At 36.7% G+C, this 18,301-nt stretch overlaps 1 protein-coding gene across 2 annotated transcripts in view; it reads right to left on the reverse strand.

Moving 5' to 3' along the window:
• Positions 1-11,856, reverse strand: part of LOC129573733 (protein gooseberry-neuro) — a 29,892-nt gene extending 18,036 nt beyond the window's left edge. Inside the window, exons 1-4 of one of the 2 annotated variants that reach the window (XM_055454660.1) lie at positions 10,997-11,856; positions 10,082-10,285; positions 9,892-10,001; positions 1,594-1,705 (exon numbers count right to left, since the gene is read on the reverse strand). In XM_055454660.1, coding sequence (XP_055310635.1) covers positions 1,594-1,705; positions 9,892-10,001; positions 10,082-10,285; positions 10,997-11,051 — 481 coding nt within the window. In that variant the 5' untranslated portion in view covers positions 11,052-11,856. Of the gene's footprint in view, positions 1-1,593; positions 1,706-9,891; positions 10,002-10,057; positions 10,286-10,996 lie in introns of both variants that reach the window. The other variant, XM_055454659.1, reaches the window with a different exon arrangement.
• Positions 11,857-18,301: the final 6,445 nt, after the last annotated feature.

Genomic DNA, 18,301 nt, shown 5'->3' on the forward strand with positions numbered 1-18,301 from the left:
CTCTCTCTCTCTCTCTCTCTCTCTCTCTCTCTCTCTCTCTCTCTCTCTCTGTGTGTGTGTGTGTGTGTGTGTGTCTCTAAGAGCATCCCACAACACATGAACAAAAATATTGTGCACTTGTTCATTGTTTTTCCTCCGGCTTCATTCATATGCATCTGCCAGTTGTGCGAGTGGATGCTCACAATATGCTCTGGCCATTCAAAATGAATTTACGCACATGGAGTAAACACTGGTGCAGCGGCAGCAGCAGCAATACACATTTCAACAACTGCAATCGCAATATTTGAATCGTTTGTTGTTCTTTCTGTCTCACACACAAAAAAAGCCACAAGCGATTAACTTCTCAGTGGAATCCTTTGATGTTTATCCAAAGCAATTGTTGCACATTTGCAAGGACACTGTACTACGCATCGCAAAATTGTCATTTTCAATAGAGATGCCGTTTCGTTTTCTCTGTATCTATGAACGTGCACATTGATAAAAGTGAAAAGATAACCTTCATTTTTGCGTTTGATTTCATGGCATCAAGGTGGAAACTCCCTTTATTGGGTGTAGTAGATTTCATTGAATACCTTTTTTGAAAAAAAAAAAAAAATATAATCAGGATATCGCTGTGTGTTCAAGAAGAAATTTTTTGATCCGATTTTCGAATCAGACGATTCATTTCGAACACACAGCGACAAATTCGAAATGTGTGTTCTATATATGTTGCGGTGGTCTTTTACTTTTCACACTTTCATGTCATCTTTACATTTTTCTCTCTTGTTACTATTCATTTCAACACTGTATCACCGTGTCAGAGACTACTCGTCTTGAATGTTCGACAAATAACACACACAAAAAAGGTCAACACGTTCCCATTCTATTGTGTGCAGAATTCCGTAACAATATCAAATTCAATAATATTTCCGGTTTAAGGGCTTTGTTTTTTGAAAGTCTTTTGTGTTGTTGTTGTTCTTTCAGGTCGCGCGCGTCCGTTTTTCTTCCTCTTACTCTCTCTCTCTCTCTCTCTCTCTCTGTCTGTCTCTCTCACTTCGCACTCTCGTTCAAAATTGAATCGAAAGGAAGAAAAAACGAACGAACCAAACTGATTTGGTGGAGAAAAAAGAATGAACGGGAGGATTTAATATGTCCTTCACAATGCGTTTGACAATGCGATTGAAATGCCGACCTTTGAGTATATTGGGGCGTTTATTTCCATTCACTTTTTCTTTCATTTTCAAATCCAACTTTTGACTTTTTTGCACACAGACTTTCAATCCCGAATCAAAAATTCAAGCAAACACGGAAACCGCACAATTCGCTCGTACCAACGCACTTTTTGAAGGGCTTTATTTGTCATTAATTTTTAGCTGTATTGATCGGCTCTCCCACCTTTTCTCTCTCTACATAACCATACTGCCGTAAATGTTTATCCAATTAAATTGCCATTTTAACGAGACATAAATAGCAAGAAAAGTCCCATTGAACAGCGTTCAATCGGAATAATATAGCATTTGAGATTTTACAATGATTGCTCGTTTGATATTTTAAGCTGTGGCACATTTTACTCAGAAAAGGAACAGGAAAAAAATGGAAAATTTAACAACTTACCGCCCAAAATGCCATGGATGCTGTAATCCTTTCTTCCGTCATCGTCACGACGATCAGAGCCACGCAACAGTCGATTTATGGATGACACGCTCGGCGGATCCGGAACACCTTCCTGTAATGATCGATTATCAAATTAGCGCATTTATATTAATAATTGCTGGCAGATTGACTTCACTTCGTCCGTCTTTGTTTTGTTTATCCGAGGTGTTGGGTTGCCTCCTCTATTAAGTAATTTCTCCATTCGATTATCGAATGGAAACAAATGTGCATGTGAAAATTGGAAATGAAAAAAAACATAACGATGAAGGCAACAGCCAATTTGTCTGTCTTTGTGTGTCGGTTGTATTGAACAGACTATTATTATCCTTTTAAGTAGGATATTTATGAAATGGTTTCGGGCAAATTTCCAGTTCGCGTCTCGAAATTAATTTGAATTCTATGCACAGGAACGTATGTGTATACAGTTTGTATGAGGGGGGTCGACCGTTGGTTCGATTGGTTTCGAAAATTGTTCGTTCGGCTACTGTATTGTACAATACACAAAGGATGCATTTTTGGTGGTTATCGTTTCGATTTCGTTGTTGTTGTTTTTTTGTTTTTTATTTTCGTTCTTTTTTCGAGCGTAAATAAAAAAAACTATTTAGTATATGCAATCAACACTTTGGTCGACTGGTTGTTTTGTCGTAAAATGTACACCAAAAAATGAATGTTCTTTGTTTGAAGCGGTCGGTCGGTCGTTCGTTCGTTCGATGTGCTATTCAGTTTTCGTGTGTCACGTCCCGACCGATATGAATAGCACTTTTTTTATTGTAAAATGAATCATCAGAATTACAATTAAAAAAAAATAGAAGCACATCACAACAAATTCCAGCCAAACCATACAAGCACAATCGAAAATTCATTTCAACTAATTGTTGATTTATTACGTGCTCCTTGTCGAAATTGTGCGTCATTGTACTCATCACACATTCCGATGCACTTCTGTCTGTTTCTCTCTCTCTCTCTCTCTCTCTCTCTCTCACGCCATCGGAAAATCATTTCATTGAGTATTTTTTAATGAAATGCATTCGTGTCTGCCGGCAAACACATGCTCTTCACGCGGTAGCTACTTGCTCTCATTTGATATAATCGATGACGATGAAAACTAAACGGTTGGATTCAATGGATGGAAAGAGAACAACGTGTACTCTGGGATCCATGAATGAAAATGATTGGTGTATGAATAGCGAAACCCTAATGAAATCGATAGCTGTTGCATGAAATTCAAATCGAAACAACAACAACAACAAAAAATAATAGAAGAAACATACACAGAGAAGCAGACAAGATCATGTAAAAAGTCGCGTCTCGACTAACCTAAATCGTAAATGAACGAGAAAAAAACCCAATCGATCAATACACTTCATTGCATATGGATATTGAAAAACACCGAAGAACCACGAAAAAGCGCGCATCCAGCAAAAACGATTTACGCAAACAAACCAAACGAAGAAAACAAAGTGAAAAAAAAACAGTCATGATTAACCAAGAGAATGAACAGAAAAACAACAACGCTGAAGGAACCAAACAATGTATGCACCGTACCAATCTGTGAATGAATTTGATGATTGGCTGCTTCGATCTTAAGTAGATTCTATTTAAGGACGTTTCGTTCGACGCGTCTCGAACATTTTCAGTTTCGATTACTCCGTCAGGTATTTTTTTTTCGTTCGTTCGTTCGTTCGTTCGTTCGTTCGTTCGTTCGTTCCATTCCGATTCATTGTGCATCTTTTTTAATTTGATACGAATGAGTCAGCGGTTTGTTATCTAATTCATTGAACAAAATGTGATTGAAAATGAGTATCGAAAAAAGCAAAAAAAAAAAGAAATAGAGGAACAGGACAAGCCACAAAGAACACGTCGAGTCGACGATGGCGACGAAATAAATAATTTTTTTTCTTTCGGTGAGGAAAGAACGCGTAAATCGCCCTCGACAGCGAACACTCAATTAAATGAAACATTCAAATGGCTTCTTTGTATTGTATGTTGTTGGTATTTTGTTTGTGTTTCATCGCAAAATCGAAAGAAATCTTGTAGAATAATAGAAATAGTGAAACTTCGAGACTCTGAGTTTGAGCGACATTGGATTCGGAAGGTGGCGCAATCGTTTGACCTTCTGCTTTTTTGACTTTTCACAAAGCTATGGTTTCCTTAGTTTTCATTAGACTAGTGTGCTTTAATAGGAAGTTATGCAATTTAATTGATTGCTGCATCGATGTCTCAACGCTAGTTTTGCCAAATCTGTTCATTATTTCGTTTCATTAAATGTTTTTTGCTCATTCTCTCAGTGTTTCTCATTTGTCAAGTGATTTTGGACTGAATTTCGGGACATGGAGAGAGCATGAAGGTGTTACATATCTTCAGACGATGAAATTCATTTTATGCTGAGCTATGGTACGGTTCCTTTTGATGATGCTACTGTAAAACCGAAAATGATTTCGAAAAACACCTAATGAATTTTCGTATCCTGAATCCGTGGGCAAAGTGAGATTGTAAGATGTAGAAGTTAATTAAATTTTGGTTCAAGGATCAAAATATTTTTGTATTTAGCTGTTTGCTGACGCATTTCCGGCATTTGAACGAATAGTGATTCGTTCAACTTGTTTCTTTTCATCGATCTGAACTATAATCTAGTGCGTTTCTCCGAATATAGAGTATTTTCCGCTTTAGTTGATTTCTTTAGCACATTTCCCCTTTGTTTTGTCTATTCGTTTGATTTTTAATTATCTTTGATTCATTCTGATAAATGATATTAGTGAATGAATGCTCGTCATTTAAGTTGCTGGACGTGGACATGAAATTGAATTGCATCGGCGGAATTACAAAAGGCGTACGCAGAAAAGAAAATAGGTGGAAAAGGTATGTTTTTTTTCCTATCCAATTCCACAACTAGTTTGAAGGTGTAAATTGAAAATATGCACATCATGGACGTAATGTAGTTTTGGTTAGACTTTTCCACAAACACACACACACACACACACACATCACATCCCAAATCGTCCCGAAACTTGTTTGAAGTTTGTCGAAAATCTCATCATGCTACGGTCTAATCGAACAGTGTACAGGTACGAAAAAGTTTATCAATTTTCAAAACGACCGTCAAAAATATCTAACAAATCACCCCAATATGTCGCAATGAATTGAGTCCCTGTACAATGAAGAGAGTCTGTTAATTAAAATCAAAGTTGACATGTTTGCGAGTGTAGTTATGTTGAATATTCCATTAGCATGGCCGCAATGAGTTTAGTTTCGCCATAGTTTCAATGTCAGCAGCAGTTAATTTCACAAAGGTTTTTCCATGAAACGTTTTTTCCCCAATATTTCCAACACGACTATGGGAATCTGTTTTTCTTTTTCAATAAAAATTCACCACAAGAGCACCACAGTACCACATAAAACATCACCGTTTTTTCAAAATAGACCCATTGCACAGAGCACAGTTGAAAATAATTGAATGACATTGGGAGTGAATGAGAGCATTGAATTACAAAATAATTGCCAAATAAGTAAAATTCAGTAGATATTTGGTGACAAATACATAGGCCAACTCGAAACACAGAACTATTAAAATTACCGACGTACACGAGTGGATATTTACAAAATCAGCCCTTTTGGTCAGCAGTTGGACAATTTAATGAAAGAAAATCAGAATATGTAAATAATGTAGAAAGAAACAAATATGTAAAAGCAATTAAAGATAAGCGACAATTGTAAAGGATCTGTATTAGATCAATAACTAATAAATAAATAAATAAATAAAATGCATTGGAAATGTTGTTTTTCATTAAAACACTGGTTGATTTCTACCGTCGACATTAAACTGATCAACATTACGATATTTTTTTTTCTTCCTCAGATATTGTAAGCAACAGTAATTCAATCAATGTGTACGATCCGATGAAATACTTAAATTTTATGGAACTCGAATTCATTCGACTTTAACATGGAAATTTATCATGAAAAAAATAGTTTTCGATTTTCATTGAAAACCACATCCACATTGATACAGTTTCCATAAAATATCGTCATAAATATCATGTTAAATTTCAGCCATTTTATTACTAAAGACCATTTATGGAGCAACTCTGCATTCGCATTTGCTTCACGCATATTCGAATGCGTATCATTTACTATAACATTGAATTCGATCTCCCTTGTTTAGGCTTTTTATTGGGCTGACTACTGCTGCTGCTATTGTCGCTGTCGCTGCTGTTGCTGTTACTGAAAGCCAAGGGTATATAAAAACGGGTGTTACTCTTCTATCGGCCGCGTATTTTTATGTATGTAAGCCGGAAAAAAAAGAACTGACGGCTAGAAACAATACGGCTTTGGTTCCGAATGAAAAATTGAATAGGAAACAAAGAGATGTGAAAATAGAGTCTCTGAATAGTATTCATAAATTGAAATGACAAAAGGGAAAACCGAAATCAGTTGCCGCTGTGTGTCCTCATTTTCGTTAGAAGTTGTCGACAATTGAAATGGTTTGGCACGTATGACGAATTAAAGCAAATCGAAATGAACGATGAAAAGCCGGGGCGCAAGGAAAAATAGAGATAGAGAAGGTACCAACGCACAAACACACAGACATATAACGAATACACAGGATATTCCATCGGAATAGTATATCTATCTATGAATGACGTTGCGCGTTGCATATATGTACGTACGTACCACAGCACATCACAAAAGCACACTGTCGAAGTACGAAGGCATGTAAATTCCATCCATTTTTATTTGAGATCTCATGGTCGGGCTGGTTATTTATTTGCATCAAGTCATTACTCATCTAAATATAAAAAAAAACTCCGATTGGATTGTAGTGGATGTATTTGGTTTGTTCATCCGCTAGATTAGACATTTCGTTTTTCATATCGGATGCGGAAAGTTCGAAATGTCAGCCGATAGTAAGAGAAAGAGAGAGAGAGAGAGAGAGAGAGAGAGAGAGAGAGAGAGAGAGAGAGTGAGAAAGGGAGAGGGAAAGAAGAACTATAATACATTTTCACTCCCCTGAAATGATGATGACAATGATGGGTTCCATTTAAAATGAAAGCTGCTCAGCATTTGAATCCATTTGTTGTTTGCAATGGCGAATGAACACAGAAAAATTCCTTCTATAGCTAAAAAATGATCTATGTAATGAATATACTTTACAGTATCAAATGTTGGCAAAGCCAACAACGCCAAAAAAAAGAACGATATGTAGCATCGACAACATGCATTTCAAATTATCACCTGGAGCTGTGTGCATTTTCATGCGTAGCTAATTTCCACATGCTCTCTCTCAATCTCGCTTCGCTTGATCAATCTATTGATGATGGACTAAGCGTATCATTCGCCTTGAATAAAAGTTTGCTGTTGAAAAGCAAACAGCAACTAGCAGCATCAGGCCGAAAATGTGCTCAACCGGAGTATTAGTTGTTTTCATTGTTTTGGAAATAGGCGAGAAACAAACTGTTTGCTCTTAGTGTGCGTCGAGTGCAGGAAGCACACATTCCTGTCTATCGTACACATTCACGTATTGCAAAAAATGCTGACATCTTTTTCTGATGCTGTTGCTGCTGTTGAGGCTACAGCATCGTTGGAAATTTTGCCATTGCATTTCTCAGCAGCTCAGTCAACAGCATGACCGCACTAATGAAATTACAAACCCGAAAATGGACGAAATTCTATTATTATTATTCGCTGCGCAAAACTAAAAACTTTGAAAGTGTCTGGTACACCAAATGTTTGGTTTTATCATATATGTGCATAAGCTAGAAATATAGTTTCATGCCCGAGATTGTGGGAGACTTGGTCTCTGTCATAAGACAAGAAATTTGGAAAAGAAAATGAAGCAAAAAAACAAAGTACAAAAACAAAATATACGGACACGTGCTGCGATGAGTCACACATATTCACACACATACTCATTTCAAAGTGAATCTGTGGTAAAATTGTTTGCATGCTTTATGAAAAGAATTGCGTGTATGGCACACACACAAACTCCGGTTTCTAGCCATTTTAAAGATAACAATTTTGCTTCTGCACTGACAGCCTTCAATATAACCCAAAATTCTTTGAATGAATATTTCAAATTTACAAGCTATGCCAAACCGTTTCTCAAACAAATTAGAAAGAAAATGAAGAGAATGTCAGAGAACGAATTCAACGTATAAAATCATTGAAAAACGTTGTTCTTCTATTAAAGTGTGGGAACTTTTCGGGTTTAATATCGAGATTGTTGTATTTTTATTGGTAAACAGAACAGCAAATACTGTTGTACAATTTGCGCCTAATTCTCCATTCTCCAGCAACTGAATTCGGTAGTTTTTTTTTTCTCTCCCGTTGAAGGGAATCACGTTCTTCGAAGAATATATTTCGGCTAGTTTTCCATTGTCAAATGAACACTGGCCTAATCACAAAACAATTGATGCGTGAGTTTTTCTTCTCTTTTTCTCACACTCAATTCGGCTGAATTCATCAGATCGAGTGAATGAGAGGATTTTTGGTTGGCATTTTAATTTGATGGTAGTGAAAGCAAGCAATGGATAAAATGATCAGCCGATCAAATAATACACGACATCTAAACGTGGTACATTATGGGAAATGTGAGAATTCGAATGATGAGATTTGATTTTTTTTTTCTTCTTCTAACTTGATCAGAGAAACGTGAAGAAAAATTCAATCAAAAACTGTCAAATGGAAAAAGCTTCCCGAAAACAAATGCCATATGCACGTACGTTGAGAAACGAACGTTCTCAATCTCTCAATCTCCGCACGCCTAACAGTGAAAATGGGAAAAACCGTCGGTTGTGCCGCTGTGTGTGTGCGCGTGTGAAATATTGTGAGTGAGAAATGAAGTATCATTATGTTTGGTGATAAATATAGACCGAATCAAAAATGTATCGACGCGCAGCTACCGTAAACTGAATATCAAACTGATCAATTTTTATTATTTGAATCGGCTTCATTCATCACGCATTCATTTTTTCTGCGTTTTGTTGTTCTTCCTGATTTTCTTTGAATAAGAAGAAGAGGAAAACGAGAAGAAAAAAAAGTTTCTAATTCGGTTTCTCTTCACATCAACAGTCAACCAACCAACCAACCAAAATAAAAACCGCCGAATACCTGTGTGGCTAGTGCATATGAGCAAGAGATGAATGGATTGGTCCAAGCCACGAATATTATTATTATGCATATCTCCCTCTCGACGAAAACCATAAACTTATAAAACTAATATCAACACAAACAATGTAGGCGAAGAATGAAAGAGAAAAAAATGGGCAAAACGAGAGAAGAGAAAGAACGAATGGAAAGAAAGAAAGCAAAAACCTACGAGTCGAGCCGAAGAAATTCATGAAGCTTGAAATTTGAATATGTGATGTGTGTTGTTGTTCATCATCATCATCATCATCATCATCATCATCATCATCATCATCGATCGATCGATCGTTTCACAATGTGTGAGATTTTCATGTGAACAACGATCGATTCAATTGAATAGCACACTCGGTTACAATTGATCGAATTTGAAAATTTGTTCTTTTGATTCCTTTGGCGCGCGTTCACGCTATTTACACATATCTCTCGATTTTTTCCTTGTAAATTAAACGAAACGCATCATGTGATATTCCATACATATCTTTCCCATCACACACAGGCAAGCGCGCGTTCTCACATTGCCACTCTATATCTCTCTCTCTCTTTAGTGCTCAGACAAACGAGAGACCGATCTGTGGGAAAATTGTGAATTGTGGCTGGTCGACGACAACAGCAATGGCATCGGCAACAGCAACAACAACAGAAACAAACAACATTTGGTTCATATGTGAAAATAATATTTGCATTGAATATTTGAAACGCTTTTTTTTCTATCTCTCGTCCGATTTTGTATCATGTATGCGAACGACATAACTATTGATTCTGATGAATAGCGTGAAGAAGAATCTTTTGTGCAGACGGACATGCTCTAATAGCTGGAGTCGATTTGAAATTTTTGTGGTCGGTTTGTTTGTGGTGATCGAATTTACTGATATATATATATATATATATATTTACGCTAAAAGGCCGAGAGTGAGGAAAGAAAGAAAAAAAACTATGCATTTTTGGAGCTCAACTGATTTGGTTGACAAGGAATTGGTTTGCCCAAAGCCGAATCGTTCTATGATTAGTTATTCTCTGATTCACTTTCCAAGTTAGCATAAACCTTTTCCTTATTATTTTCACCATATACATACATAGAGAGAGAGAGAGTGAACAGAACATGCAACAAACACTCACCTTGATTAATTTTTCGCGAATTTCATTGCTAAAGATGTTTGGATTCAATTTCTTCAGATCTTCGATGCGAGATTCGATTTCAGGCGTGGCCACCTTTGGCTTTGATCCACCTATAATAAAGAATATTAATTTAATTAATTTTATGATCATTTTTATAGATATATACCATCTGATATAGTCTGATAGTGACCTATCACTCCAGGACGAATCGAGCCAGTCTCTTGATAGCGGTTCAGGATCTTTGAGACGCAGCCGTGCGACACACGAAGCTGTCGCGAAATGACACACGGTCGAACGCCGGCAGCGGCCATTTCAACGATTTTCAGACGTGTGTGATTCGGAAGCGGACGACCATTGATGAAAACACCACCCAACTGATTAACACGACCCTGACCTGCAAAAAGAAAAAAGATTGAATGCAAATTGGATCATTTTTACAAAGTTTCCATACAAATGTGAGGTGGTATATCTGATCTAATTGAAATTTAATGTAATTTCTAAGTTTAGTACAATTTCCACCTCTTTTACATCGATGCCACGACAATGGGCCGATGAAAAATGACGTTGAAAATTGTTGCTGCGAGCATTAAATTTACTGCATGATAGATCGCAATGATGACCTCCATATGAAACCAAATAAGTAGTATATGTTGTGGGGGAATTTCCGACTCGTATTCCGACAATAGTGATTTTCCTATTGAATTCGTTGTGTGAGTTGCTAGTTCACAAATTCATTTAAAACTCTTAAATTCATATTTCGTATTACACGAAGCTTTGATTAAATCTCATTTGGATTCGATGAATTTCAATTTATCAATCCAAGATTTTGTGATGAAAGTTATTTATTCAACTATTTATTTGACATAAGACTAGCGTTGTGGCGGTTTTTGTCACATCACTATTAAGATGCGACTTTAAAAAAAGTTTTGTTTAATTGAGTGAAGAGGTGTGTTTTGTTTATTAGACGATGTTTTTGGCGGAAGCTTTTGAATTTGATAAATAAAACGAAGTTAAGGTACCCGGAGGCAACATAAAGTTTTGGATTCGCTTGTTGGTAAATCGATTTGTTCAGTTTGAGGGAAATTATTTAAATTTTTCTTCTTACCTTGGAATGGATATCCGGTTAAAAATGGTTTCATATTTGTCCCAGAGAAATCCATTGTAACTTATGTTTTTCTCTTTCACTGTTCACTGTTTTAGTTTCACAAGTAAATTTGAAAGTTTTGGTCTACGAAATAATGAAAAATGTATTGTAAATGTCCACTAGAACCTCACTTGATCACAATCTTTTCACCAATTTATCTATAAAATTATTAAAAATTCGTTGATTTATTTGGTTGGCTCTCTTCTAAACAGTCCGCGAACGTTTTTGTAAATGAACCTTTTTGATAAATAGTTGCAATTTGTTCACTTTAAAATCAAATTTTTTCCCTCTGAAATAAACACAACATTTTCAATTGGATTTTTGGTCTATTTTGTACACTTCCAAAAGAAAAATGTTCACTTGAAACATGACTCAATTCACTCAATTTTCGGTTCGTAATAGTTTTTCATAGGAAAGATTCAGTCGATTTTTGTGTTGCGAATCAAATTTCGTCGATTTTGATTAGCGCAGCTTTTTTTTACCTGATACGAATTTATAAATTGTAATTGTGAAATAATCGTGATTAATTAAAAAAATTGTTGATGGTTTTGATCGATTTGCATTTGGATGGATTTGTCACAATTACACACCATCGAATTCGGAGAGTGAGAATGTAGTCAAGTTTCCGTCGCGCGCGCCTCTCGACGAATAGCGAACGATCGTTAGCGATGTTTGTAACACAACGGGGCCGAATGATCAGCTTGGACTGAGTGCCACAGTGCACACTGTTTGGTGCGAAAACGCCAAAATCACACCGAAACGCGAAAAATCAAAACAAACCACGAACCACGGTGCTGTAAACTGAAGCACCACAAACACACAATACCCGAAAAAAGGCGATAATCGAAGCAAACGAACAGCAGAAGAAAGAAAAAAATTTGACGAAGGAAAAAAGTAAGAATTATGTATATACATCGGTGACTGCAAAATGTGAAATAGCGCGGCGGCCCGACATACACACATACGCGCGACTTGGATGATGGTTGATGACGGATAAATTCGAAACTAAATCAAGAGTGCATAGTCAAAAGAACTCTTTGCTCTAATGTTATGGTATTATTATTGTGTTGTTGTTGGTATATTTGTAAATTCGCTACACACATTTATGGCCAAGCGTGAACCGAAAAAAAATATAAGGGAGATAGATGGAAAGAGATGGCACACAGCGAACACGCTCGCTCGATACACGGCCGAAATTGACGGGCCGGTGCGAACGAGATGCACGACGTAAACACACACACACACAAAAACACAAACACAAGCACAAGCACACACCGCAGAGAGAAGTACAGAGCAATATGAGTAACAGCAGCCGCAGCGGCATCACTCAAAAGAATAAATGACGTGCGCGCGAAAAAGGAACAAAACACATTGAAAATGAACACAAAAATATAATCGCTCATAAGCAACAGCAACAAAGCCGATATGTTTCTTTTTTCATCGGTTGGTCGTTCGTCGCTGCTGCTGCTGCCGTTGTTGTCGTCGTGATCGTCGTCGCGGTTGTAGTTTTAGTCACTGCTCATGTGAGTAGCACAACGACGTAATCGAAACCGTAGTATCGAGAATCTAAATCGGAGTTATAACGAAATACACCGAAATGGACGACGCGAACCCAATGTATCCTAAACCACAAATAGACACAAAAAAAACAGCAACAGAATTTTCCTTCGCTTATGGAATGGAACAATTTTAACGGTTCAAAATGTGTGCGCTGATGTATCGATATTTATTATTGTTTTTAATCATGCTTCGATTCGCGGTACAAATCGATCGAACGAGAGCTAATGAAAAGAGCCAACAGTAACCGGGTCAACGGGATCAATGTGAAAAATTGGCGCTGATTTTATGAACTAATACAGCGGATGATTTAATTTATTTATTGAGATATGGTGTAAAATGATGTGGCCAACAAATAAAAGCGATCGTCTTATAATTTTCTCGGCCACAACATTTTCTCTGTTTTCTTTCCTTTTCTCCACTCTGCCTAACACTTTTTCCGATCATTTTTCAAATACTCCAATTCCAAATGTTGTTGTTCCGTATTTGAGTGTGCGTCTGGTCCGAATTGATCGAATGTGATTTGTTTTTATTATCCTTGCTTGAGCCGCGTCCGTCCTATTTTTTTTCGAAAACAATCTGTCGATGTTGCCTTTGATCGCAGTGTATTTATCATACAAGAGGCAACAAGGTGCGAGTTCGAAGCGCGAACATCAGCCACTTTTTTTTCTCTTTCGTTGTTGTTATTACTGTTGTTTTTTCTCTATAAAATAAGACAATATGCTCCGAAAAAAAAACTACAACAAATGATCTAATTTGACGATCGTCAGATGTTGTTTTGGAGGAGAAAACCCATTAGAAACCCCGTGTATACCTTTGAATTTCCTATTTCAATGTGGAAAGACGAGTGAACTGATTGATAGCGGTATCCGAAAAAGGAAAATGAAAGAAACGCCTTGGATCACACACTCGACAGCCGGAGATGCAAGCAAACATGATCGATATCGAACGATCAATGCTTACTAGAACCAATAAAACATACATCATTTGATTCATTCGTTTATCTCTCTCAGCTGATGAGAGAGAGATTTCAATTCAAAATGCTCAGGATGCCACGAAATGCTACGAAATCATTTATTTGTAAAAAATGTCGAGCCCACAAGCAAAAGTCAACCGATATTCCTAGGATCGCAATATGCTATTCTGTGGAAATCGTAACGAACACACATACACACACACATATACATGAACAAATAAAATACACGAACAAAACAGAAATACAGCCAAAGGCTCAACGCGAGTAACGACATCGACGAAGCGAAGAGGGACCCGACAGAGTTAGAGAGAGGGAGATTTCGAGTAGTTGAATTTATAGTGTTTGATTTAATACACGTATAAAATGAAAATAGCGCTGAGCTGCTCGCTCGCTCGCTCGTTCTTTCGCCTGTCGAAACCACGCCTTTTATTTTCACCATTTGTGAAGAATATGCCAGCGCCTTGTAGCCTTGTGAGCACGGGCCAAACAACAATACCAATTATTATATTTCCGTACTGTTCATTCACAGAATCTATGCTTCGTACATGTATTGTAGCATTTTCAATCAAAAACACGGTATATGTGTGTGATTTTTGATTTCATACTCAAGCATTTTCATTACAATACCAATATTTTGCCGACATTTTACTAATTTCTTGCACCCAAACTGCAAAAGTGTTGACATATATTATCTAATCGAACGTATTTTTATGTGTTTTTTTTTTCATTCAGAAGCCACTTCAAAAATTCGACATTGAAATTAGACAAAAAGTCCTCAGATACTATCAATTTACCCATAACAAAAAACATGAAAACGTTTGAAACGTTTTTCGATGGTAAAATCGAAGTATCGTCATTTTGGTGATTTCTTTACGTTTTTCATTACTCGTATTAGTTTTCCGAATATTTGTGCCAAAATCAAAAGAAAATATCGAGTAGTCAATGAGAGAGCAAATATAATAGATCTAATAATAAAAGTTGGCTTGTAGAAATTGAAAGAAAGTCAAAAACTCGGTTGAAATAACTTTTGAGATATTAAACGAAAAACCATTTCTTTTAACCCAAAGGAAATGTTAATTTTGCTATAACACCACTTTTTTGATGACCTAAAATGCAATGTATTTGTCGGCGTAACTGACCTACAATAGTTCGCTAGTTCGCATATTCTAGAATTTTGGCATATATCCAAGGGAATAATAAATTTGCATTTGGTTTTTCCAATAAAATGTTATAAGCAAGCAAGAGTTTTACCATAAAATAAACCGAAGTGAAGCAAGAAAAAAAACGCAGCTCAAATTGACTAAAAATAAACAAAACACATCCAAATAAAACGAAGCAATACGCTGCGAATGTTTTCTTCCGAGAGATTTGTTAAGTTGATCGGTCGATATATTATTATTCAATCCTTCAAAGTTAACATTTGCAAAATCCTCTTTTCATGTATTTTAAGCTGGTTTTGCTTGGATTGGATGCTGCTGCTGTTTCGTATGCTTCTTTGTGAAAGCGTAAAAAAATGAAAGTTTTTGTGTTAAATAACAGAAACAGAGACGACACCACATCAAGAACGTGCGCGACGAAGACGGTAAATTGAAGCAGAGCAGACTTTGCGAACTAATCCCAATAATGCGCCACGAGAGAAGAAGGACGGTTTCTGTATAATTAACCAAGAAAAAAAAAATAATGATAAAAAAACATCACGCTGACTTCAATTGGTCCGAACCGGCATGAATGCGACTACAAAAGAGCTTTAAAGAGTGTCATGCGGTCCAGTTTTTCACTTACATTCACTGCTACTCCATTTAATTTTTGAATTCAGCATTGTTTTTCTTAAATAAAAACGCATACAATCTGTCATTATTTCTTCTTCATCGGCTGCTGCTGCCACTACATTCACCATTGAATCGTGTGCTTCTCATTTGTTTAGTTTTCAAATTGAAAAAGAGAAAAAAAGAATGCATTGACCAGCGTGTCAGTATCGGCCGATACAGTTGAATGCATGAACTGATGTAGATAAAAAATGATTTTTTTCGGTTGGGGTTTTCCTGTACACTATTATGTATGATACGGTCGACGTTTTTTTGTTATTGAAGACTTTGAAAGGGCTCTTGGGTGCATTCGCCATTGGCACCACAGTGTTCCACAGACAGAAAAAAATATATGAGATTACGCTTTTCCATTGTACTACATTGCATACATCATAAGACATTTCGCAGCGGAAAAATACATGTTTATTTATTGAAATAATTGCTGTAGTTCGGGTTTTCTTGAACAAAAACCCGTGAAATATCCGAAACCTTGAAGGGGAATTATTCAATGCCAAAGGAATGTTTGAAATCTACTAATTTCACCATTTTTCAAACCGTAAGGAGCATACGTATCAAACAGAATTTACGCTCTCTTGAATCGTTCTTAAGCTTTCTCTCTCTATTTTCATCTTGTTCCATGGTCTCCCAATCTGAGACCTAGTTCACCTTAGAATGCGCTTGGCAAAGACCCGCTGTTCAACGCAGTGCACATTTAATCTTTCTGTTTATTTGAAGTGCATACTGAGTAATACGATTTGATTGGTATGTTGCCTTAAATGCATGACACAATTTCTAGCTGGTAGAACAGCAGCACAACGAATTCAATTCAAACGGTTTCGTCAACGGCTAAATGCCATAACGAAACCAGACGCTAATTAATTGCGATTCTTGTTTTGATTTCGTTATCATACCGAACTGCAAATGAATTTTTGAAGTGCTATTAATGAGTCACACCCAAACAAAACGTTTTTTGCTTGTTTTCTTTCTGCATGTTTATTGTGATGCAAAAGCAATGATGGCTCTGAAATAAATGAGAAACTCCACGCAACCAACAAAATGTCAAGGGGAGTATTATTTTCTTATCTTCTCAGCGTTCTGCATTCGAAACTGCTGGTGCTTTACATTTTCCCTGAATATTAATGAAACTATTTCACTCAAAATAATAATGATGTTAAATTTCGTTAGTTTGCCGTTCAATTGATAGCTAATTAAAGCATGCAGTAGCTCGGACTGGAAGCTTCATAACGTGTTGAACGTAGTTGTAAACGTCTATGATGACGAAATAATCATAGAAATCGAATCAATTTCCAGGTAAGTGTACACTTCAAACTTCCATCCATTGGCAGTTTTGTGATAATGAGAATCTCAGTGGGCATTCGATCTGGGCGAATAAGAGCAGAGACACGGCAAACAAAGAGTTTCTCGACATTCGATGCTCATACGCTGAAATATTCATATGCACCGCTCAGCAGTGACGTGTACGATTGTTTGTTTGACGAAATGTGAAATGCATACTTGCTGAGAATACTAAGGAACCATTAAAACATAAAATTCATAAATATTGCAATAAAGCAGTAAACAATCTCTGCATTGTGGCACTACCCGAAGTTACATCGAAACAATTGAATGGCTCACAGGAAACGAGAAGGACCGACTAGAATCTACATATTTTCGACACTCTTTCTTTCCCACTCTCTCGTTCTTTTGCTCTAACTCTCTGCCCTTCTCTCTCTCCCTCTCTCTCTCTCTCGGTGTGTCTCTTTCACCATAATTGTATTATTTGGTCGATGCATATGGACTGAAGCTTAAAACAATGGCGAAGACGAAAATGGAGATGAAGAATACGGAAATAGCTAGACGGAAAAAGGAAAAGAAATTGGATAAATAGCAATCATAAGGAACGAAGTGTGAATAAAATTAAAACAATTTTGTGTGCATATTTAAAAAAAAATTGAAGAAGAAAAAATCACTGCTACAGAAATGAACAAATCAATGCGCGAAAAAAGTCGTAGCAAAATCAACAAATGTGCGTACAGTGAGAAAAGAAAAAAATGCGCTATACACATGGCCCTTTTGTTTCGAACATTGTGCTTTGTATATGCTGAGAATCGCTTTTCAATCATTCCCAGAGCTGAGAGTCAATAAAGCAATAAATCTATGAATGTTTATTTTATGGGTCGGGTTATTCACCGAGCATATGTAGTACGCGTAAACTCACTTACAAAATGCATTCTTAGATTGCTTTGTTAAGTTGTTGTTTTTTCTCTCTCTCTCTTTCACTCTCACTTGGTTCCTCTCTTCCAACTCTATTCCTTTTTTTGTCCATGTCTTCGGATAGTTTTGCATTTGCTGCTTGACGTTTTTCTATGGTTTTTCGTTGTGCCTTTCTTCTAGTTGAATTTTTCTTGAAACAACAGTGAGAAAACCGTCCCGGAAGGAGCAAATGCTGGCAAGAAAGGAAGATGGTAAAACGAAAAAAACAAACTGAATCTTTTGTAAGTGAAGAAAAAATCATTGCTTGTTCCGTTTGTCCATTGCAAACATATGAGTCCAGTACAGTATACGCCGTTCATACCGGATTATGCCGAAATATTCAGAGTGGCGAAATGTCAAGAGAACGAGACAGAGACAGAAATAACGAGTGAGTAAGTGAGAAGACAAACACCAAGCAAGTACACAACGTCTTTTAGATGGAACGGTGTCATGCGGGGCACATGCGTTTTTACTATCAGTAATATATCATTACTTGCGACAAATAGGTAATTGCGTATACGAACGTATGTTCTTGACGAAGAGTGGCCTGCACATAGGCAAACACAGAGTGAGACAGAGGACTATTCAGTTTCCATGGAATTTTTCACGAGCATTTTTCCAGGCAGCATATTTAGCAACTATTATTATAGATTTGGAGCAAATTTTTTCTTCATT

The sequence above is a fragment of the Sitodiplosis mosellana genome, unplaced genomic scaffold (genome assembly GCF_009176505.1).
Source record: "Sitodiplosis mosellana isolate CC-2019 unplaced genomic scaffold, AAFC_SMos_1.0 Smas_scaffold_6102, whole genome shotgun sequence".
Taxonomy (NCBI): domain Eukaryota; kingdom Metazoa; phylum Arthropoda; class Insecta; order Diptera; family Cecidomyiidae; genus Sitodiplosis; species Sitodiplosis mosellana.